The sequence below is a fragment of the Nymphaea colorata genome, chromosome 2, assembly GCF_008831285.2.
Source record: "Nymphaea colorata isolate Beijing-Zhang1983 chromosome 2, ASM883128v2, whole genome shotgun sequence".
NCBI lineage: Eukaryota > Viridiplantae > Streptophyta > Magnoliopsida > Nymphaeales > Nymphaeaceae > Nymphaea > Nymphaea colorata.
In genome coordinates this window covers 683606-706945 of record NC_045139.1, presented here as the reverse complement: position 1 = coordinate 706945, position 23340 = coordinate 683606, and the positions used below count along the sequence as shown (strand labels likewise).

The window sequence follows — 23340 nt, the reverse complement described above, 5'->3', positions numbered from 1 at the left end:
CGTCAAGATTTGAAATACTGAATCTGGTCAACAAAGTGACTTTGTCAAGGCTCAATCGATCGTCCATTCAGTTCATTTTGCCACAACAAATAGGAGCCTCTCACAAGTTACAAGTAGAGAGAGAGAGAGGCCCATCTCCTATGTAAGACCAAACAGGTTGAAACATTTGCATTGCATTACAGGAGCACAGAGAAGCTGACGATTGATCATAAGGCAGCAGGAGTATCTGTTTCCTTCCCCTGACTTGCTAAAAAAAAATTCATACATTTATATAGTCTATCTAGTAAAACTACTGACTGAATATTTGGTTCCCCGTGCTTGATTTAAGCAGCCTTGATAGGTTTCCTCCTTTTAGCTACTTTGTATCTGACCATCCTGGCTATCTTGTAGAACCAAAAGGCACTCACCAATTGCAAACCGACAGCCATTGCCTGAAAACCATAAAGATTGGATTTATTCGAAGGGCAATAAGATCTTAGAACGTAAGGCTCAATTCTGTATGATTGGGGTGTATGAAACTTGATACAAACAATAAAGCTTAAGAGAGTTAAACAATCAAAAGCTGTGATCCATGCTCAGAGTTTAAAGATGGTTTCTCACGAGGGGACTGGAAAGTAACATTGCTTTAATTTCCAACTAAAACCATTCACCAGGATTTGATTTGGAATTAGTTACAGTTTCTTGCAGCAGCTCAAATGATCATAGCCTGAACTCAAAGGATCAAATTCTCTAGTTGTTCTTAAGCTTTCAGTTTCAAGGCTCAGAGTTCAATTACTTCTGTTTTTTAGGATAAAGCGTTGCATTTCAAAATAATCACTTGCGGAAAAGAAAGAAAATGTAATTGTACCTTTATAAGAAAAGGATTGTCTGCATTCAACGTCACATATGTAAGATATGGGCCACCAACCATCCTAGCGGTGGTGAAGATCACAGCAAATGAGAGCTGCAAAGAAATTGAATGTTGTCAATGCATGGTGGTGTCGAGAGGAAATAGTTTCATGCCTTGAGATATTAGTCTGCAAACATGGCCTATGGTGCTCTTTCCTGAGTACGCATCCATGCACCTACCTAAAAGTGTTCAAGCACAGGAATACTGCAATCGGGATATGACAATCCTCAAACTGAAAAAACAAAATGATTTCGAAATTGAAACCATTGTTTCCATTCACCAATGACTATGCAACACAGGAAAAGGACTTGGAAAAGAATTAAGCTCACATGACTAGACTATTCTGCTCTGGAGAAACAAGCAGGCAAAAATCATATAGTTGATTATCCGAACAAGCAGCGATAAATTTTCTGTGTTAAACGATCTACTGTTGTGGTGATTATATCACTGAACAGTTCTGGAACTACATACAGAAAGCATGCTATTTCTCAGCAGGTTGCGCTCAAGTTTTGGAACTTACATCGGCAGCAAAGTTAAGGTTAGTGTCTTTGTAACCAATTTCTTTGAGAAGCTCTCTCAGATGTAGGAAAGGGCTTGATATTTCTGTGAGCCACAGTGCTGCAACCATCTCTGATCCACACTGCACATAGTAACATAACCATGGCAATCAATAACTGCAGGCCAGCGGCTCAAAAATTTCAGCGGTCATTAAGTAGAATTATGGAGCCGTAGAATGAAAATGGGGAAGCAAGTACCACCAAAAAGCATCAAAACCGAGAAGTTGAAACCCACGCAAATCGCCATATTTTCTCTCTACAGATCATTTTGAAAAAGTTGAACAAACTTTTAAAAAAGAAATCGTACCAAAGGCAAGTTCTTTTTGACAAAAGACTACATACAAAGGGGAATTGGTATTTGATTGCGATGAGGAAAACACGAAACTAAAGTTGTGAATGTGAAATCAGGCCATTATTTCTCCTTTTCTGAAATCTCCAATACCAATCAAACTATATACTAGTAACGTCATACATACTTCTGTTCAATTATGTTCTTTGCATCGCTTAATTAAAAACGAACGGAAAGTATGCGAGAAAATGCATAAAGTGATGGATTATGTCCCTTCTTTTCCTTCAAAATTTCAAGTGACAGAACTTACAATTCCATATACGAGGCCTGCACCAAGACCAACGATGCTAACCAAATGATGAATCGAATTATCGAGGCTGATATGGTCATCGAACATGCAACAGATCAGATCATAGATTAGATAAGCAACCGTTACAGCCAAAGTCTGCTTCTGGGAAACAGAAGAAACAAATATCAGTATCTCAGAAGGTCCACAAGAATGAAGAAACATAGACATGATGGATGAAGAAATTTTGCTGCAAGAATCATGCGAAGCTTCATGATTGTGCATTATTTCAAAGTCCAATTGAAGTAGGAGAACTCATTCACCTGTAAAGGAGTAGATGGTGAGGCCAATGGGCAGACAGGACAGCTCCATTCTTGCACAGTTAGAGAAGCTAAGGTAACTGCCAGGCAAGCATGACAGACTGAAACAATTCTGTTGCAGAAATCAAACGACCTTGACTGAAAGGAATTCCGCACTAAGGCAAAGGCTAGACTCCACAGAACAACTCCAACAGGAACCCATTTAACAATATACTCATCCATCTGGCTTCAAGTTCTGATTCTGTCAAAGAACTCGAAGGAACGAGAAAGACCTGCTAAAGAGAGTCAAAATCTTTCCTTCACTCTGTGAATCACTAAAACACTTCTAATGTCAGAGATATTTAAATAAGATCAAAAAAGATAAACCCAGCACCTTGTTGAACTATGGAAATCAGCACATGTGGCCTAAGGAAGACCACCTAACCAAGTTTCTCGGAATAAAAGACTGGATGCTCTTTCACTCAATAATCTTGTCTCTCCAAAACTTCAATAGACGACGGAACGTGATCTTTCTTAGAATGATACCCACCTAAAGGAAAAGAAAGACAATAGAAAAATCTTCTACGTAACGATTCCGTGCTAAATGGTTATCTCGGCGGAAGCGCATAGACGACGGAAGCTTAAAAAGCGCAAAATGGTATTGCCAGTTGATGGAAAAATTTACAGTAATTATGCATCAATGTAAAACCGAACAACTAGATTTGCCAATAATCGAGAAATTAGCAAGCTTGCACATGGGTGGGAAGGTTCTGTAAATCTTTTATTTGTTCGAACGCAACTTCCAAAGTTGTTTGTTGTCCTGAATCTCAACCATTTGCATCCTAAGTTAGCGCACTGAGAACAATAAATGTTCGCAAATATATAAAAAGTAAGTGCTGCAGAAGCAATGAATGTGACAGGAGGGAGTTGAACAAAGCAAAACGGGAGGTCAGCTGCTCAAGTAATTGCTCGCCAAAGTAGGCCACCAATCTCTGCATTTTGCCCTTTGGAAAGCCCATCAGTTCGTCTTTCTTGGGAGGACACGATTACAGGTCAAACAGGTAGCTGTTTCCATTTGCCAACTTGTGCTGACTTTGCATCTTTTTATCAAATATACTTCTGATATCAGCAGGAGAGGGTAATCTTTCTGCAAATAATGTTTTTGAATGGGCTACCGGTAGTTAAACTACATAAATTAAGCTTTCAACTAGTTCATAGTTGATTCATCAAATCAAGGGAAGAAGGAAAGAACATCTCACCTAGTTGGAACATTTTACGACTTATCCTGAAAAGAGGATCTGACAGTTCTGCAGTGAATGACTACCATCAAAATTATGTTCCTCCATATCTCTCATTTTGGCGTTCGAATTTGAAATTTGTTTTTTTTTTTTTTTCAGATGAAAGGCAGGGGTGCTTCTATAATTTGACATAATATAACACAGTTTCAACCTAGAGTTAAAATTTATGATAAGGGAAATTTTCTGTTCAAGAAAATAAGAGGCCCCCATATCATGGAATTTGGAAAATGGGGAGCTTTTATGAAATCAACGGCAAAAAGTGATCCAAAATGAACTACACAGAAAAAACATAATGTTGAGTGTGCAACCTTCAAAGGAAGATTCTTCCAGAGATGCTAAATTGCTAATAGTTGATAGATAAGTAGATCTGTTGGATTTAAAGCACCGCGTCCGCCCATAATGATTCATAGACCTGGACCATGGAGGAAATTGTTATGCTCTCCAGACATTTTGTTTAATTTGCGAAGGTTATATTCGCATTTGGATTTGTAAATTCCGACGGTGTCTAGTTTGTAGCACTGTTTCCCGTCAAGCCCTTAGGCATGCAATCGATTTCAGGAAAGCGATCCTCCAAATTAGCCATTGTAATTTCCATTCAAGATCACTGTCTTTGCACGATCAAAGCTCCATTGCTAGGAGGAGAAGATTATAAAGCATTGACTCCGCTGACTCGGAAAATTGTTAAAATGCCAAGCAAGAACAATAAAGAACAGATAGAACATGAGCAAGAAGCTAGAGTCCTATCATTCTCCGCATTTCAACCAAGATGAAACTTGACCGTGTTTAGTACAGGAAAAGCAGGTTTGATATATATTATATATGACGCCTGCTCAAGCACCGGTATGAACAGCAGGCATTTAGTTGTCAAAATTTTAAATGGCACCTTTACAAGGAAAATTTCTTTCTGGTTTCAAACTCATCACCAGGTGATATTCACATGGCAGCCCTTCAAGGTGAACAGTCCCGAATCTAGTTATTTGAATATGCATTATGGGTATAGGCCAATTAGAATATATATATATATAAAGAAGGAGATCATGTTGCAATATTTAGGTAATATATTCCAGGGAGAATGGGTGTGGGGTTTTTCGGCGTCATTTTTAAGTGGTGGATTGTTAATCTCTTCTTCACCTAAAAGCTACGCCCAGCCTTTATAGTGCCAGCAAAACCTGGCCTTTGGCCCCGCAGAAAATCCACATTTAATTGTGGCTTTTCTGATTGGAAACGCCCGACTTTTATGGCACAGTAATGTCGATGTACTTTTTTTTTCTAATTTGTTAGACGAGTTAGGTGATCCCATTCCCACTCCTCCACAATTAGAGTTCGGGATATAATAAACGCCCTCAACGGTATTTATTTATTTATTTTTTTCTTTCGACTTTCGCCTCAAATTTGAGTCCTTTATCATAAATGATCCAGTGCACTCGAATTGAGGTAGCGAATTTAAACTTTCTTCGAAAAAGGGACAGAAGGACACAGTTTTCACGTTTTAATGAAAAAGATGAAAAAAAAAAAAAAAAGTTCTGTCATTTAATGAATAAATGATCCATGTGACTCCAGTGTGACCAAGTTTATACAGGCAGACATCAAGAGAGCTTTTTTAGTTCTGAAAGATACCTCGTGATTGATTAGGAATAAAACGGTTTGGATTTCCCCAAAATTGATTACCCCATGGAAATGTTGCCTTGGGATAGACTCTACAGTCATGATCCCATCCCATTAAGCCCTTCCGCGCGATCGAATAATCGCGTTAAAGCATCTTTATGTTAGCAACGCTAATTACTGGTATGCTCGTCTTCGAAGACAAAAATGGGAAGAAATTTGCACACTTTTGAGTTACATGAAGCAAAAGTTAACGTCTCAGACGCGAAGCGAATTGTAAGGAAATAAATGCGTTTTTCGTTCTCTCAACTCTCATTTTTCTACCTGCCAAGATCTTATAAAGCATTTTCTTCTCCATCAAGATATTTTCTTGCTAGATCCTTACAGACTTTTGAACGCCAGACTCAATAGCATTTCCTAGTCTTGACTTTCTCAACTTCATAGGATTTTTACCCCGCGACAAGGAAAAGAAGGAAGAACTCGACCTCTTTAAAGTACCTCCCTCCTCTTCTCCCATCGTATCCTTATAAATATGTCAATCAGCACATCCTTTCCTGCCTTACTGTGACTAACATGTCTATTTCTAATATTTGCACCTTTTAAGGCGAATCATCTTTATTGGTCTCGCAATGGCCCTGCTTGCACGCAAACAGCGACCCTTCAAATCACGCAAGTGTCAAGCTCATGAAGAAAAAAAAAATTAAAAGAAATGAAAAACGTAATGGCGTCTTACTGTGAAGGGATATATTATTAGGAAAACGAATTGCAAGCTATTTGACTAATTAATTTATTGCTCTTCTTTGAAGATACTTGCATAATCTGTTGAAGAAAACTCGCCAAACATTTTGTTTTAAAATATTAATTGAAAACTTAAAATAGGGGCTTCAAAGGTCATAACTTAGCCGCTTGGACTAGGGGCATATGAAAAGGCATGTCTTTTAACTTGATTCATGCAAGCATTATACCATAACTAAATTGAAAGGTGCACTGTTACTATTAACCTTGACTTAACCCAAGACCCTGGAGGTATAGGGAATTGTGGGGAAGAGGGGGAGGTGCTTTGGGCTCCTTCCCTGGTCATAGACGGCAGGCAATCCACTCACCAATGAAGAACACTTAAGGCAGAGTTCAAGTGCCTGTAACACTAACAAGTTTGGCCGAAGATAAAAACCTATATCGTCTTTGGACCTTCTGTAAACCGGTGGCTAGTCCACATTCAAAACTCACTAACCCACCTTAGACCTGCACCTGCACAAAACACACTTTTGAAAGGCAGGTAGATGTCATCGTAATTAGCCACCGCAACTGGGTCTGAAGCGAGCCCAACTGATAGAAGGCCTATGACCTAGACCGGCTGGGCAAGGGCAAGTCGGATATCCAAAGACCCAGAACCATCGGCGAGTAGCCAATACGGCTGGAAGCGGGTATACCTAGTTCTTCTTGCTGACAACTTGGTTTAGACTCCGACTCCAAGTGGCCCATGTTGACCGAAATCAAATACAGAACTGAATCCGAGACAGAGATGCTGGCCACGTTTGAATTAGTGGGCCGAGCCCTACATTTGGGCAGGTACACATTTGCATGACCAAATATGAGCTACAACCCGTAGCAGAACCTGCCTTCAATTGACAATCATCTGTCACCTCCCTGCCCCATTTTGGGTGGTCGTTAAACGCTATAAATGCACGACAATAAAGCATGAAAGGGACGTATTACTAACCGGAAGAAGATTATAGTGTCAAGTTGGACATGGTTGCTGCAACTAGCCTAGACGCAAAGTCGTGTATTTATTCCAAGCATGCGCTACAACCGCTGGGAGGTTGACGCGTACAAGTAGTTTAAATGCTGCTGTTTTCAAGAGTCTGGAAGTCACAATTCTTTGCTACTCCCACAGCAATGACTCTACTGCTTGCCTGTGAACCACAGAATCGCCTGCTGCCACAACGTTGTAACCTGAATTTGTAACACAAAACGGAGAAAGAAATTCAGTTTTGATGCAATAAAAGGAGGAACTCTACTTGCATAGTAACAATCTTGAGATTTTAGAGGAAAGTTAATGACGAAATCTTGCGTTTGGAGCAGAAAACAATGTTACAATACAGGCAAGAACTTCAGTACTAAGCAAGAAACTTTCAATCACGTACTAACATGTACACCAGAATGCTTCGAATAGCTGAAGTTTGATGTTATAAAAAATGATGCAGCAACAGCATCACACCTTAGCAAACAACCAAAATTGTTCGTAGGTTCATGGTGTAGCAAAACAGGGTTATCTGAAAGCACATCTGTGAAAATTTGTTCTGCACTGTGAACGATTAAATACAGGAAGGGCATTTACTCAAAGCAGCTTCCAGCCCTAACTTTCGCAGTTGTCCTTTCTTTAATGATGCTGGGGACCATTGGATATTTTCAAAGCCACTCCATACTCGATGGAATGCATATTTACCATTCCTTGGTCTAGTTGCGTCTTAGCGTAAAACCCCTAACAGCAGTTGCTTGTCTACGAAAGTCTGTCCTGAGCTTCAGCATTGCGGCAAGCCCAGTATTTAATTCAATACCTCCAATTTGGAGGATTTAAGCCAACTCCTTCAATTTGGAGGCCTTTTAAGCCAGCTTAGCTGGCAGGGATCATAGATCCCATCAAGGCACAAGAACTCTTTTAAAATGGTGATAGCACTCAGGGAAATATCCAGAATTGGATGGACTAATTTGTCAGCAACGAAACTAGAACATAGAGTATAGAATCCCGAGGAAAAAGGAAAACAAAGGTGAAAAGAGCAAATACTATACTTGTCGCTTGTGAATTTGGTGAAGCCTCCCACAAAAGATTCTCCCCTTTCCAATCAGTAATTGTCCCTCCAGCTCCTTCAATGACTGGTATTAGAGCTAAAAAGTCGTAAGGCTGCAAGTAACCAAACATCAAGGTGAGCACAATCAGACGATCCACAAGGGCATTCCATTGACAAACAATCCTAAATCCTGTATGTATAGCTGAAGCAAATGTCCAAATAATCAGGTATCCCATGTCTGTAGTTGAACCAAATCATTTTAGTCAGACAAGGTCATGCCAAGTGAAGTTGAATGCAAGAACTGCCATGCAGCTCATTGATCTTCTGCAGCTAAACAGCATGCATGATGGTGCATCTGATGCTGTTCCCACCTTTTACTATGGAAACAAAAATGACATCATTGAAATAAATTAGAGAAGATGAAGACATTTTTTTAAAGACATTGTACTGACCAAATCTATTTGGGAACCTGCCTCTCTATAAACATGAAGGCCAAAACGACAGATTTCATGACTTCCGTTGCCTTATTGATGTGCCTCTTTCTTTGCAGTGTATTTCATCCTCTAAATTGGTGCATTGTTTTGACATTTGTGGATCAATTTAGCAGGTTAGTTCTACAAAACAAAACGCCAAGCACAACATGCTGAACATCCAGTAACTAGCGAACTATATAATTTATGTACATCAGCTTATTCCATTAGATAAATGGGAACAGTAAATTATGCTACATGAAGCAGCCAAGCAGGTTATTTCTACAAAACAAAATGTCAAAGCACAATATGCTGAACATCCAGTAACCAACAAACTATACCATTTATGTACATAAGCTTATTCTTAAAAAGGGGAACAGTAAATTGTGCCTACATGAAACAAACTCTTCAGCTCTTTTCCTTTTTAGAATACCTAAGTTGCAGAATAGGTTTCCTTGTTTTATCTGGCTAAATATGTGGCAATTTAAATTTCTAAGTTTTCAACCTATTCCTTCCTTTATCACTTGCATATTCAGAATTTACAGTGTTGTGTTGTAGTAGTGGACTAATGGAACTTGCACTTGAAGTTCCTCCAACCTGTTGTAAGGAAGTTTTTCTGACTTTCATCCGCCTAGATGCCTTAGGATGCCCATTCCTTTTGCCTTTCGGCACCATGCAGAAACCTTGAAACCAGCAAGAAGTAGATTGCACTTTAACATGCAGGATGGTAAAGAATAGGGCCCTCACCAACAGGGACTATACTGGGCTCAGCTTGACAAATAAATGGTGCCGTGCCATATGAGACAACCACGATTTCCAGTATGACAGGTGCAGCCTATTCTTACTATGCCAACCCCTCAGGGAACCTCAAAAGGTTTTGATCAGCAAACGGAAGCGCCATTGGCTTAATGTCATAATTACTTTTTTCCAGCTAAAAAATTTGGATTGTTTTCCAATTTGCACCCCCAAAAAAAAAAATCACCAGTTGTTTTTCTAGATGCACACTGAACAACACAAGTATTGCAAGGCCAATTAAAAAAAAAATGTTGCAAGACAAAGTGAAGAACATAGCATGATTAGTACGTTTAAATCATTTTGAGAAAATTGGAGGGCAGACAGTACCTTAAGACCAGATTCAACAACAAGATCCACAAATCCTGTTGCTAAAAGGGCATAAGCATAGCAGTCACACCCATACAATGGCACCTTCACCTGAAATGAAGATGCACAGCAGCACAGGTGATTTAAGCATTGGAGCTGCTGATTCACATTAAATTGCACAAACAACATTAAAGCACACTATCTAGTTCAACTGGAAGAAGTGCTACTATAAAAAACACATTATCTATTTAATTTATTATGTGAAAAATATAACCACAACCCAGATCAAAAAGAAAAAAGAAAAGAGAGAGAGAAAGAGAGGGGGAGAGAGAGAAAAAGAGAGAGAGAGAGAGAGAGAGGTCCCAAAATGTATTCACGCACAGATTCATATGTAATATTTCGCAGTTCACCATCATTCACAGAAGAGCTTCCTATAAGGTAGGCAGCGAGTTCCCCCAGGAACCTCATGGCTAAGCAGTAAAAGTCAACTAGGATTATTAGAGTACACACAAGCGATTAAACAACTATAGTTGCTATGACAAGAAAAATGGAGGAGGACATGGTATTAAATTCCTCCGCTCATCCACCTATTCCATCTGGTTAATTTGCCCTTGTAGTCATCTTACTTGAGTCTATTATAGCCCACCCATCCAACCCAAATGAATGGCAAAAGCCTCTACTCTAGCAAGGTGACTAGTTACCAACTGCCTGCTGGATTTCTGTACAAAATGGGTCGTTCGGGAGGGACAGGATTTTCTGAAAGCCCTGATGTTTCATTTGTTAAATTGGTAAACAAAGCAGTCCTACAGCAGGTCTGAAGATCTAGAACTCTATTAGTGCTTGTTGTATTTAATTGCTGACCAACTTGAGCTATTTCAGGAACAAAACTCACTTCATGTGGTCCACTTCCATATTAAATTCAGAGTCCCCTGCAGAACCCACCCTTTCGCTAGGGTATACAATAGACCTCGTGGCTCATTTCTTGGATTGAGTATTATACAGACATCAAGCAATCCTTGTGATCAGGGATGTGAGAGAGACATAAGAGGTGCACCTCTAAATACAAGCCGGGGGGAGGGGATAGATAATAGCAACAATTATTGTTAGTATTTTAAATATTGCAATTTTTAGTGGGTTGTGTATTTAGAATGCCAAATTTTTCTTCACACTTTTCACAGGAGAAAGGCCACAAAAACCTGTTCTTTCTGGTCCAAATCTAATTTTTCTTTACATGTCTAGTCTTTAAAACGAACAATTTTCCCATATTTTCCACGAAAAAATCAATTTTAGAGAAAAAAATTTATATACATTGCTGAAAATCAGAACAGTTACAGTTATTTACCTACCTTATCCCTTACTCGAGCAAATGCTGCTTCAGCACCTCCACTAAACAAATGGGGACTTGTAGTGTACCTGGAAAATTTTTGTTAATGATACTTTAGAACTACATTAGGAAACAAGTATTAATAGGTTAAGTATGGTGTCAAAAAATTGCAAACTGCTAAAATGCTTTTCTAGCATCCACTATTGACTTCCTTCCAAGTTTTGGTACACAAACGGACATGAATAGGTAGCATCAAGATAAAAGAAAGGACAACAAATTCATACAAGTAGGCTTCAGATAGTTTACTACAAGAACGGGTTGAAGTTTCCATGCCATTCAGCACAGTCCTCCTTCCCCATACACCAACCCATCGTTCTCTTAAAACAGGCTGATCAATGATGCCAAGAATCTGAAACAGTTTTAACAAGTTCAGGAGTTTCAGAGCATAAAATGAAATCTTTTCATAATTGGCAGCAAAAAACACCATGTTTATATTATTGCTAAACAACTAAGCAACTAACTGACATAGATTTTAGATAGGCAAAGTATGGGAAAAAATCATTTTTGGATATCAGAAGCAAGGAATTTTCCAAACAGCAAAGAATATGTAATTAAAACCATAAAAAATGTGCACAGATAAGTATAGATTGGTTTATCTAACATATGGTTACCAAGTGAAAAAGTCCTTGCAATGCTCAAATATGAACAGACAAAATACACTATCAGAAGATGGTCTAAATGGTAACCGAACATTTCATGAGAAACAACATTGCTCCTAGAAGTGTTTTGGACATTTTGATGAATTGAATGCAGTATGTGCATGGAACAGTAACAGATTTTCGTGTTACAAATCCTGCCTCAATGAATCAACAAAAAACGGTCTCATGAGTTTAGACCCTATACTCTGGAGGGCTCCCCAGGAAGTTCTGCTCCCCAGGAAGTTCAATGTGGTAATAAATATTACTGCACATAGAGAATCTAAGATGAACCATGATTTATGTTTACCATGACAAAATCTGGGAGAAGCAACTCCACATATGGATATCCATAACGTTCCAGCTCCAAGGACGATAACACAAGTCAATGAAAAATCTGTAATCCAGGTTGTCTCCTAAATGCAAGGTCACTAGATGATAGCATGCTACAACTACAACAGTTCACGTTGGGTGCATGTTACGCTGAGGAAGAAAGTCCATTTTTCTCATAATAAAAAAGTTCGTACATGAATAACCTATCCTGTGGACTTCATCTTCCACAGGAAATAGAAACAGGATATGAATGTTTTGTTAACTAAGATGCCCTTCCATCATGCTCTAATTGATTATGAAAGGACGATATTTGAATAGACATTGGGACGTTGAGGAATCAAACATGACCAATGAAGCCAACAACTATCATAAGCTTATACATATTTCAAAAAGTTATTAGTAGCAGACTATTCCTAGTTCTAACTCGAAACAGGATAATGCCAAAATATCAGTTGTAATATTTACAAGGTTAAGATCATATAGCTGCAAACACACATCCTACCGGTTTTCCTTGGTACAGTAGAGCAATGAGAGTGCCAAACAAAGGCTTCCCTGCAGTACAATTTCAAAAAATGTCAACAGCGAAAAAGAAGAAAGTGGAAATGTTTAAAAATAATGAAACCTATGCAAAATCATTTCTCTAGTCAAACTAAGCCAGAAAATGCCACCGGTATTGTGCTTCAGAACAAAAAAATGTCTGACAACAGAATAAACCATCAAAACAAGTATATGACATGTCCCAAGCATGAATTAAAAGTTTTAGACATGTGAAACTTTCACGATTCTTCCTCGTGGAACAGCATCCTTCCTACAAGTTACAGCCTAAGTTTGAATTTTGAAGATCACTAGAAAATTATGCAAATAAAAACATTTATTTACAAGTTTATATTGAAGGACACATAAAGGAAAGAGCAGCTCAATCCCATAACTGGACAGACATAATTGTTTTTATCTTGAATAATCATCTATATCATCTGTCTTATAATTGGAGTATATAAAGCATAAAAGAAGGGAGAACCAATCAAGACAACAATAATCACCAGGTCAAGAAGATTATCATGAAAACACAATCACGTGTTAAATAATTTTACACTAAAAAAACATGGTGACATAGTTAATTGTTTTTGGAAATTTGGATGGTTTGTTAAGAAAGCATGTATACCAATGCCATTTGGAATGGAGAGATTTATGGTCATGTGAACACTAACTGAAGAACACCGTGAAGCTGAAATTACGCAATAGCAATACTCAATGAGTTACACATAAAGACACAACACCATCAGATCAATTGAATAACTAAAATTTCACATTAGGGAGCTGAAACCACAGTAAGTCTTCTCATGATTAATATTGCATATGCTAGCTCACAGGAAAGACCTGTAATGAAACTTTTTGTTCCATCAATTGGGTCCAGAACCCAAACATAATCAGCACTTTTCTCCTTGCATCTCCATCCATTTTCTTCTCCATATCTGCATGATATTCCACTCATATAAATGTCAAGTTATAGGCCAAGAAAATGGAAAATTTCACAAACAAATAAAAGAGTATGACATCTTTCATGTATTTTATACATGTGTGTGTGTGTGTGTGTGTGTGTGTGTGTGTGCGTGAATTGAAATCAAATAGCTGCCAGAGTTAAATTTTCAAAACTCATTGCTAAAAATCTTTAGCCACGGAACATTAGCAACGTTTAATGATGTAGCATCGGTTTGTTATGCTCTAGTGGCAGTTTCATGGCACTTTTACTGATGGATTTCAAATATTTAGTCCAGCAATATCTGGAAGCCAGCTGATTGCAATTTTCCTATATACACTTACATTTGATGGACATAGAAATGTTTGTGTGTGTGTGTGTGTGTGAAAGAGAGAGATAGAGAGAGGCCCATACACCCACAAGATAAAAATGAGGGATTAAGCAGCATACATTGCGTGAGAAGGGAAGTTCTTTGAAATAATTGAGACCATAGCTTCTTCAGCAGTACGATCAGCAATTGTCACAGGGCCTACAAGTATCTCAAAGAGCAAGATAAGTCATTGGAATGACAAAATTCATTCACACGATTGTGCTAGCATCGATAACTTCATAATGGTTGCATAATGTTAGCAACAAAGAAGAATTAAGCATTTGTCTATGCTTTTAGTTTACTGAAGATTCAATGACCTTAGCTACCATCAATACGTTTGAGCCAAACATACAGGATGAAAATATAAATGCATTGTACGCGGTATACAAAATAATTATATTCCACCATTATATTCTCATGCCAAATTCCATTATGATGCCCTGTCTTAAAAATATGCACTGAATGTGCTAAAAGTAAAAGACAAATACTTTCATAATCACCGACTCTCCCAGTTGACAGTTGATATACCATTTTAATATGTTCCCTAAGTTACTAACTATTTTGTTATGAGGAATTGGGAATTCAGCAGCCTTGTACCTATGGAATGACAGGAATTGTGTTTAAAAACACCAGCATAAGTCATGGGTGTTTTATGCTAGACTATCTAAAGCCATGCATTCTAACAATTTTCCTGTAGGTGGTTACTTTTTGAAAGTATAAGGCACATCTGCTCTTACATTGCTTAAATTATGGAGTTCAGACTTTTGCAGTAAGATTTTTCTTACATAGTAAAAGAGTACATTAATTCAAAACAGTATTTTCCTTCGCGTGTGCACCGTATGGAATCATCTTCGAGTCATACGGTGCTCTTCTTCGTGCAATATACTACTTTGCGACAGCCACAAAGTCACTGTTTTTCTTCAAAATAAATCCTTAAAAATCAATTCGAATAGTGATATGTTAAAAAAGAAATAGCGCTAAATTCAACAGATTCCAAGAAGAGTCCTACTCATGTCATCCTTGTCCAAAATCTCAACCTTCTTGCGGAAGTAGCCACGAATGACCTCACCGGCCGCGTCTGCGAGCGCATTCCCAACATTAACGAAGTCATCAAGGTCTTCACGAAAAGGACCGGATTCCATCATATTTGATCGCGACCGTCTCCGATGATCAAACCTCCCTGGCAGAACGCGTAACGACCGAGCCGGGCGACTTCCGATAGAAATCGCCACTCTGCACCTCCTACTCAAGGGAGATGGAGGTATATAATGCGGAAATCGAGAGGAATCCAAATCTAGGGCGACATTCTGCGCTACCGCGAGCATCGCCACCAGAGAGAGTGAGTGAGTCAGCGAGAACAGGAGGGAAGAAAGAAAGGGGAAAGTCGCGGGAGAAGCGCGGTGGAGAATGGCGTTCGCTCCGCTCCGGTGCTTGGGGTCGATTCAACCTGACGGCTGTTTCGGGTTGGATCTAACCAATACTATATCCAACTTATCAGATATTACTTGACCCGGTTTCCAACCCAAACGCTGTTGAACAATTTGCACGCAAAAGGGAATAATCATCTACCAAATATATAAATAAGAAATGTTTTCGGCGTATCCATTGTGTTGGTAAATATCTATAACAAAAAAAAAAAGGTAAGATTTTCGGTATTTATTTTTTATTATTAATTTGTATGCTTGTAGGCCTCCTTTAATCCTAAATAAAGTTAAATTTTCAAAATCATGCTAAAGTATTAACAAATATAATTTGCAAAATGCAATTTTTGTGCTAAAAATGCATGGGGGGTTTTGGACGACACCCTCAAAAATGGATGTGGTATTTTAATACCAAGCCTGGCAGCCTCTATGTCTATTGAACATGCAATTGGGAAGAAGCAGAAAAAGGGGAAAAAAAAAACAAGAGAAAAAAAGAAAAAGAAGACGAGTAAAAAAAAAAGGAAAAAAAAAGAAGACTGAAAAGGAAAAAGAAGAAAAACAAAAAAGAACAGAAAAGAATAATCAAGAACATAATTCATTAGAAATTGTTAATAACATAATTCATTAGAACATACTGCATATGCGATAAAACATAACAAAGAAAAAGTTCACTCTAAATAGCAGGCAGCGAAAATGCAGTCTAATAAAAGAATTTGTACCTCTGTTGAAAGAAATTATAGTTATATAAAAAAATATATACAGTAGAAATCTTTAATTTTCCAGTAACAGTTTTACTATACTTAAATAGTATCCTCTCAAGTCCCATCAGATGGGAGGCATAGCCAAACCTTCTTATCCCAATTAAACAGATTTTTTTTTTTGGTACAAAGAAGCGGTTTAGAACTGCATTAACTAACTACAGCACGAGGTCAACCTACACCAATCAAATCATCATCAATCAATCGATGCAAATGACCAGGTGGATTGGTAAGAATGGTCACTCCAAAAGATGTTTGAAAAACTCATGAGACAAGAAAATCCGTACACATATTAGCTTATATGTACGTATGACATAAGACACACTCCCAATTACGTCTTAGAAATTTTTGACATTGTTTCACTATCTGGAATAAAGGCTGCAGGTCCTTTAAAACCTTGTTCACAGCTAACAAGGAATCCTAGGATAAGAATAAAATTAAAATCCAAAGTTGACATTGAAGCCAAATCTACGTCTAACATTCAATTTCTATGCAAAATTGGATTGCACATTTATTGGATCCCAGGATTCAAGTTTGGGTTTCACTACCTGAAGCACATAAAGTCCAAGATTATGATCTAAATCTCTTTTGCCATACGAGATCCAGCATTGAACATAAAGTTACCTATTGGTTAACAAAGTCAACTTATAGACTACCCCTACGATATATCTTCCTAAAATCAAAGGCAGGACTTTACTGCAAACAACAGTATTCAGGAGTTAATTTAGAGGAAATGAATTCTGAACAATTCATGGCACTAACACTGATCAATGGTAAATTGTAATGCATCTTTCCAACTTCGTTTTCCCTCAATGTGATTAAAAAAACAACTACGAACAATCAAACTGCTTGCGTTGTCAGATATGTGCCTCACACTTTTCCTTTTCAAAGTTGCGCTTGAATTTAGAAGCAACTATGGTACAAGAATGCAACATAAAGTTTTCACCAAACAGAACATAGGTGTGTGTGTCTCTGAAAGCAAAGGAGGCAGAAGTTGACAGTGTCTACACCGACCTTTTCATAGGTTGAAACTAGCTAAATTAATGTTGGTCCTAAAGTGCTTAGACAAAATTAACCAAGTTAATGCAAATTCATATTCATGTGTGATTTAAGGGACAATGACAGATTCCAGCCCTAACCCGCATTCTTGAAATGCTTATGTATGACTGGCATTCCTGGAGGGACAATGCACACCATAAGAGGTTTATTTTAATTGACTGGGAGTGAGCTAGTTGATTCACTTGATAGAGAAATCTCTCATAGTCTAGGTTCTTGACACAAGTGATACATTTAATCTACATCAGCTTTCTAGTTTCTAACTTTAATACACGTTCTTATGTAATTTCATGTAAACAAACGCTCATAATGATGTGCCATGTACTTGCAATATGCTTTTATAGTAGCTTTTCTGCTTTCTCTCTTTCAGTGTTTCCTTCCTTTTCTCTTTAAGTTGACTTTTTATGCAACAAAGTAAAATTTCTATTTCAGCTTTTATAGTTCTATTTATTTTTCAATTCAATATCTAAATCACAACTTTATCAGCAGTTGGTCTATTAGTAGGCATACAAGTTATAAGTGGCACTAAATAGATGCTTTTGTAGGTTGCCATTTTTGCTTTAGGTTATGCATCTTGGTGAAATGAAGCATTGAAAACACCTAAATAGTATAGTATGTCAGTATGTCTCAATGCGCTCATATGGATGAAAGATGTTATCCATATGCCTTGACATAACGTGGAATGGTTCATCACAAGTCAAATGGTCAACAGTTGCTTTTTAGAAGTTGTCCCTCTACTGAGTAGCAAGGATATTAGAAGATCAAAGACTTAAAAGGATTAACATACCAAGGAACTATAAACAAGATGTTTTTCATCAACAGATCATAATGATAATCAAACTTGAGTCTCTTGGACACGGAATGAATGTGTCATTTATGAGTTAGGAGAGTGATTGAACCCCTCAAAGGCTCAAACCATGACAGCTTCCCACTGTAACATCCCAAAAATGTATAGCTTACAACTTTATGCTTCGTGCTTAAAATTTGAAAACTACTTTATCATACCAATCTTATCCACATTATGATCTGTGTCCACATTTATATCCATGTGATATAGTATGTAAAGGCTATCATTTGTTGATGAAGACGTTGAAAGTAAACATGGTCAATATAAAAACAAATCCATAAATGTCTTCAAGTTTAAAGGTTAGTTGTTAGAGCTGCCTTTTTTTTTTCAAACTTGACAATGCATGAACCCAACACTTAGCAATGGTTACAAGATATCCATGAGTTCCCTCTTCCACCCACTTTTCCCTATTCTCGGACCTTTTCTATATTGATCAGCGTAGTCTCATGGTTATCGTGGAAGCAACTTTAAGACTAAGCTGGACAGCATGTGAAAACCCTTTTTCGGCTTTTCTTGTTGCTGATGTCTTCTACATTTGGGCATGAACGACATGAACTTTGCAATGTTTATCCAGTCTCGGGTGTTGGATTGGTACTTTGAATGAGGATTCAAATTTGAAAACATGAACCCCCAGTTTAGAACATGTCTAAAATCGTTTTGGAAATTCATACAGTCCAGTGGAATATAGAAACTTGAAAGTTGAAAAGTACTTTTAGAAATTTGAGAATTTAACAAAGATTTAGGAAAACTAAAAAATCAAATCTGAAAAATATAACAACAAATTGAAAAAATTTGAAGAAAATCAAAAGAATTTAATGGTTTCAAAGATTTATATAGGCAAAGTAACATTCTTGAAATTGTTTCAAAGATTTATAAGGGATTTGAGATGAATTCACAAGAAATTAGAAAACCACACATTTTTATGTCATCCAGTCTATGATGTTCGATTTGGAATTTGGGTCTAAGAAATAAATCACAGTTTAGGTCTGAACCATCCTACAAAATCAAATTTGGGATTTGGTCCAAAGATCTAGATTAGAAGTCCGATCTGATCCAGGCTAGAATGTTGGGTTCTGGATTTAGATCTATGATATGGATCAGAGGTCTGATCTGGTCCAATCTAGAGAGTTCAATTTGACAATTGGACCTAACAACAGGATCATAGGTCTGATGTGATCGGATAAGAAAGTAAGAAATCAAAACAAACAAAAAAAAATTAAAGATCATACAAGAAATTGAGGAAATGAAAAGATTTTGAATTCAATTTGAAAAATTTTGGAAAACTTAGATAATGGTTACAAACATTTATACGGGCAATGCAATAATTTCGAAATGATTTCAAAGATTCATAAAGGATTTGAAAAGCACTTAAAAGAAAGTAGAAAAACTCTCTTTTTAAATTTAATGTCTTCCCATCTACGATGTTAGATTTCATATTTAGATCTAAGAAATATATGTCATCTGCACTTCAATGATGATGAAATTCCATGGGTTGGTTTCACTCCCACCTCCAGCAAATCAAGTGTATACTTTCCTTGGGAAATGAAGATCCCTTTCTGTGAGAGAGTTACTTCAATCCCCAGGAATCCGGAAGCGAAGCGCTCCCCTCTTCGGAGCGTTTTCTTCCTCCTTTTCGCTCTACTTAGGTGGTGCAATCAATTCAGAGGTTTGATCTGATCTAGTCTACGACACTGAATTTGGGATTCAGTCCAAAGATTTAGAACAAAAGACTGATCTAATCCGGTCTAGGATGTTAGATTTCGAATTTGGAAACATGAAATGGATCAGAGATCTAATCTGATCCAATTTAAAGTGTTGGATTTGAGATATAGACCTAACATCTGGATCAGAGGTCTCATCTGATCATGTATGAGATGTTGGATTTGTGATTTGGACCAAAAGTCAGGATCAAAGGTCTGATCTGATCCACTATAAGATGTTGGATTTGTGATTATGACCAACAATCAACATCATAGGTCTAACCTTATCGAGTCTTAGATGTTGGATTGGTACTGTGAATGTGGATTTGAATTTGAACATATGAAACATCAGTTTGGAATATCTTTAAAATCGTTTTAAAACTTCATACAATCTAGTGGAATTTAAAAATTTCAAAGTTGAAAAGTAATTTTAGAAACTAGAGAATTTAACGAAGATTTAGCATACTTAAGAAATCAAATCCAATGAATTTTAAGATTTATAAAGGGTTTGAAAAGCATTTACAAGACATTAGAAAAAACTCTCATTTTCAATGTCATCAGTAGAATTTAGAAACTTTAAAATTGAAAAGTGCATTTAGAAACTTGAGAATTTAACAAAAAATTGAAACAAAAAAAATTGAAGATCATACAAGAAACTGAGTAAATCAAAAGATTTAGAATTCGAATAGCAAAATTTTTGAAAAGTTAGACAATGTTTACAAAGATTTATAGGCAAAGAAATAATTTTGAAATGATTTCAAAGACTCATAAAGGTTTTGAAAAACATTTACATGAAATTAGAAAAACTCACATTTTTAATGTCTTCCCATCTAAGATGTTGGATTTGTGAATTGAAAAAAAAAGTTAGGTTCAAAGGTCTGACCTGATCCGGTATAAGATGTTGGAATTGTGATTATGACCAATGATCTACATCAAAAGTCTAACCTTATCTAGTCTTAGATGATGGATTGGTAATTTGAATTTGAACTTACGAAACCTGAGCTCAGAACAACTTTAAAATCATTTTGAAACTTCATACAATCTAGTGGAATTTACAAATTTCAAAGTTGAAAAGTTTTTAGAAACTTGAGAATTTAACAAAGATTTAGGAAATGTAACAAATCAAATCCAATAAATTTTAAGATCATACAAGAAATTGAGAACATTCAAAGAAAATCCAAAGATTTTGAATTCAATTTGCAAAATTTTAAAAAATTAGATAACGGTTTCAACTATTTATATAGAAAAAGCAATAATTTTGAAATGATATCAAAGATTCATAAAGGGTTTCAGGCAAAGCAATAATATTAAAATGATTTCAGAGATTCATAAAGAATTTGGATATAAGAAATGGATTAGAGGTCTAATCTGCTCCAATTTAAAGTGTTGGGTTTGAGAGATGGACCTAACATTTAAATCGGACTCATGTATGGGACGTTGGATTTTCGATTCAAAACAAAAAGTTAAGATCAAAGGTCTGATCTGATCCAGTACAAGATGTTGGATTTGCTATTAAGACCAACGATCTACATCACAGCTTCATTTTGAAGGCCCAAGCCAGGCGTAGCCCGAATCAATGAGAGAGAGAGAGAAGACCGTAGTAAACAGAGATGTTAAGTGCGAGATTCTTAGCCAACTTGGTAGCGCTAAATTTGTGCCATCAATTGCTTTTTTGGATTGCATATTTGTTGTCTTCCAGTTACATGAAATAAGTAAAAGCCACTTTTGCTTTGAAACTGTCTCCATCTCCGCTTTGATGTGTGCACCAACTTTGAAAATGGAAAAAGTTGGTTGCAGAGAAGGAGAAAAGAAAAGAGAGGAAAGGAAAAAAAAAAGTAGGTGAAAGAATGATGAGAAAAGGTTGAGATGGAAAAGTAAATTTAAGAGCGCCTAGTGAACCTTTTTTTTTTTTTTGTCTTTGTATTTTTTTTCTCGCTCACTGTATATATGTGTACGCGTGTTCACTGTTTCTATTTATTATCATCGTTATTTACATCAAACCCTAAAGTCTGCTTCTTCTTTTTTTCTTTTAGTTCGTGACATGAAGAAACCAAACGTATGTCAAGAGACTCTGCCGGCCCAAGCACAGATACAGAAAGGCTGCATTCCGAACCACAATTATCTTCCTATTAGCCATTTTTTTACTATATATATATATAATCTGTTACTAAAGTACCATAAATCATTATTAAAGGTTTTCTATATAAGCCATCAAGATATGATAGAGCATCTTCATTGCTTCTACAACTAATGACTTTTAACAAGAGATTTTAGTTACTTAGTCATCTAACAATATCTGGAACCACCTTTATTTTAATATATATATATATATATATATATAAAAGTAACTGGAATGATTTGAAAGTAGGGTCGCACCCAACAATTGTGTGGGAGTCAAGCAAGTGCACCCTAAAGTGTTGGAATATTCTAACAAACTTGTGGCTTTTTTATTGTCCTCGGAGCGTCTTTTCAATATCCACCGTTCATCTCGTAGACCAATGGTGTGAAATCAGAGAGGCCGTCATCTTGCTGCTACATGTCGCGTCACTTGTTTCGTTGCTTTTCTGACCGACTTTTCCTGTTAGAGATTGGACAAGCAACAGATTCGATCAAGATCTGGACAAAGGTAGATGAATAGGAAATGCAACCAGTGCAAGCCGCTTTGGCCACCGCCCGTATGAGAAACAAACTCCTTCTCCTTCCTACGATTGTAATGCATTTTATGTCGCACAATAGGTCTCATTCTTTTACCCTTTGCATAGTTATTACTTTGTCACTAAAGAATTTAGAATTCTAAAAGACATCTAATGGCTAGTTCCACGAAGGGAATCGACCGTGGATTAATTCTTTTTCATTTGGAGGTATTGAATACACCCATACCCAAAATTTTGAACTTTCAAGCATCCCAATCAGATTAAATGGGATGACAGATTTTCATTAACCTGGGTGTTCTATCCATGAGTAGGATGAAGCTTGGGTGAAACTAAGTGGAGGTCCGAACCGATTGATGTTGAAGAATAAGCGGATGAGTTGCGGTTAGGAGTGGTCCCCCATGCTCCTCATCCAGTCCCTCATCCTCCGCCTCTCCTTCTTCCCCGTTCTCCCCCCCCCCCCCCTTCTTCCTCTCTCCTTCTTTCCCCTTCCCCCCATCGGGCCGGGCCCGGGTTTCGGGCCCAACGGGCCGGCCCGGCCCTATGCCCACCCCTAGGGAGAGTGGTACCAAATCGAGACAAGCTTTGAATACTAGAGGTATATGAACTTAGAAGAAGTATGAGAGCAAATTGAAGAAATGACCCCAAATCCTTGTGTATTGAGTCCTAATCAAATTATTTGGGCTATTGAAGTGAAAGAAATCATTTTATCTACTAATAGTGGCCAAATCGGCATATTACTAAACCGCATGAATCAACCACTGGCCACCTACCAGCCACTACCCAAGCCGGTTTAAAAAATTGTATGAAGGCGGCCCAGGCATTTGGGTAACGGCTTCAAACCCACTTTTATGAAAGTTTGGTTTTATCATAACCAAATTCTTTAATGACATCTTAAGAAAAACCTACGAGATCATGTTATTCATTCCCCCTTTGAAAACCAGGTTTTGTGTGAGGTAGAGCGGCCTGTATAGTAAACAAAGATGCTAAATTTGTGCCATCAATTGCTTCTTGGATTGCATATTTGTTGTCATACAATTATATATGAAATAAGTTAGTAGTCTAATATTGTTAGATGACAAAATAATTAAAATATCATAGACCATCGCTACTGCTTCTACAGCTAAT

General features: G+C 37.2%; 2 protein-coding genes across 2 annotated transcripts; both read right to left on the bottom strand.

The window, feature by feature from the left end:
• Window positions 1-155: 155 nt before the first annotated feature.
• On the bottom strand, window positions 156-3165 carry LOC116248681 (uncharacterized). The gene is made up of 6 exons (XM_031621607.2): window positions 2715-3165; window positions 2345-2613; window positions 2046-2186; window positions 1410-1529; window positions 848-943; window positions 156-431 (listed from the first exon to the last, which is right to left on the bottom strand). Exons 2-6 carry the CDS (start codon window positions 2561-2563, stop codon window positions 324-326), a joined length of 684 nt encoding a protein of 227 aa, XP_031477467.1. The 5' UTR covers window positions 2564-2613; window positions 2715-3165; the 3' UTR covers window positions 156-323.
• A 3749-nt stretch (window positions 3166-6914) lies between these two features.
• Window positions 6915-15204, bottom strand: LOC116246642 (bifunctional phosphatase IMPL2, chloroplastic). Its single transcript, XM_031618439.2, has 9 exons — window positions 14789-15204; window positions 13860-13938; window positions 13310-13404; window positions 12435-12484; window positions 11189-11313; window positions 10927-10993; window positions 9602-9691; window positions 8011-8122; window positions 6915-7173 (listed from the first exon to the last, which is right to left on the bottom strand). Exons 1-9 carry the CDS (start codon window positions 15102-15104, stop codon window positions 7103-7105), a joined length of 1005 nt encoding a protein of 334 aa, XP_031474299.1. The 5' UTR covers window positions 15105-15204; the 3' UTR covers window positions 6915-7102.
• Window positions 15205-23340: the final 8136 nt, after the last annotated feature.

Coding starts and splice junctions, on each gene's coding strand:
- LOC116248681 (XM_031621607.2), bottom strand. CDS start 2,563: ATGGATGAGTATATTGTTAAATGGGTTCCTGTTGGAGTTGTTCTGTGG. Junction 1,530..2,045: donor CAGGCCTCGTATATGGAATT/GTAAGTTCTGTC, acceptor TACTATGTGCAG/TGTGGATCAGAGATGGTTGC. Junction 432..847: donor ACAATCCTTTTCTTATAAAG/GTACAATTACAT, acceptor TATGGTTTTCAG/GCAATGGCTGTCGGTTTGCA.
- LOC116246642 (XM_031618439.2), bottom strand. CDS start 15,104: ATGCTCGCGGTAGCGCAGAATGTCGCCCTAGATTTGGATTCCTCTCGA. Junction 9,692..10,926: donor TTGCTCGAGTAAGGGATAAG/GTAGGTAAATAA, acceptor TCTTCATTTCAG/GTGAAGGTGCCATTGTATGG. Junction 7,174..8,010: donor ACCAAATTCACAAGCGACAA/GTATAGTATTTG, acceptor TTACAAATTCAG/GTTACAACGTTGTGGCAGCA.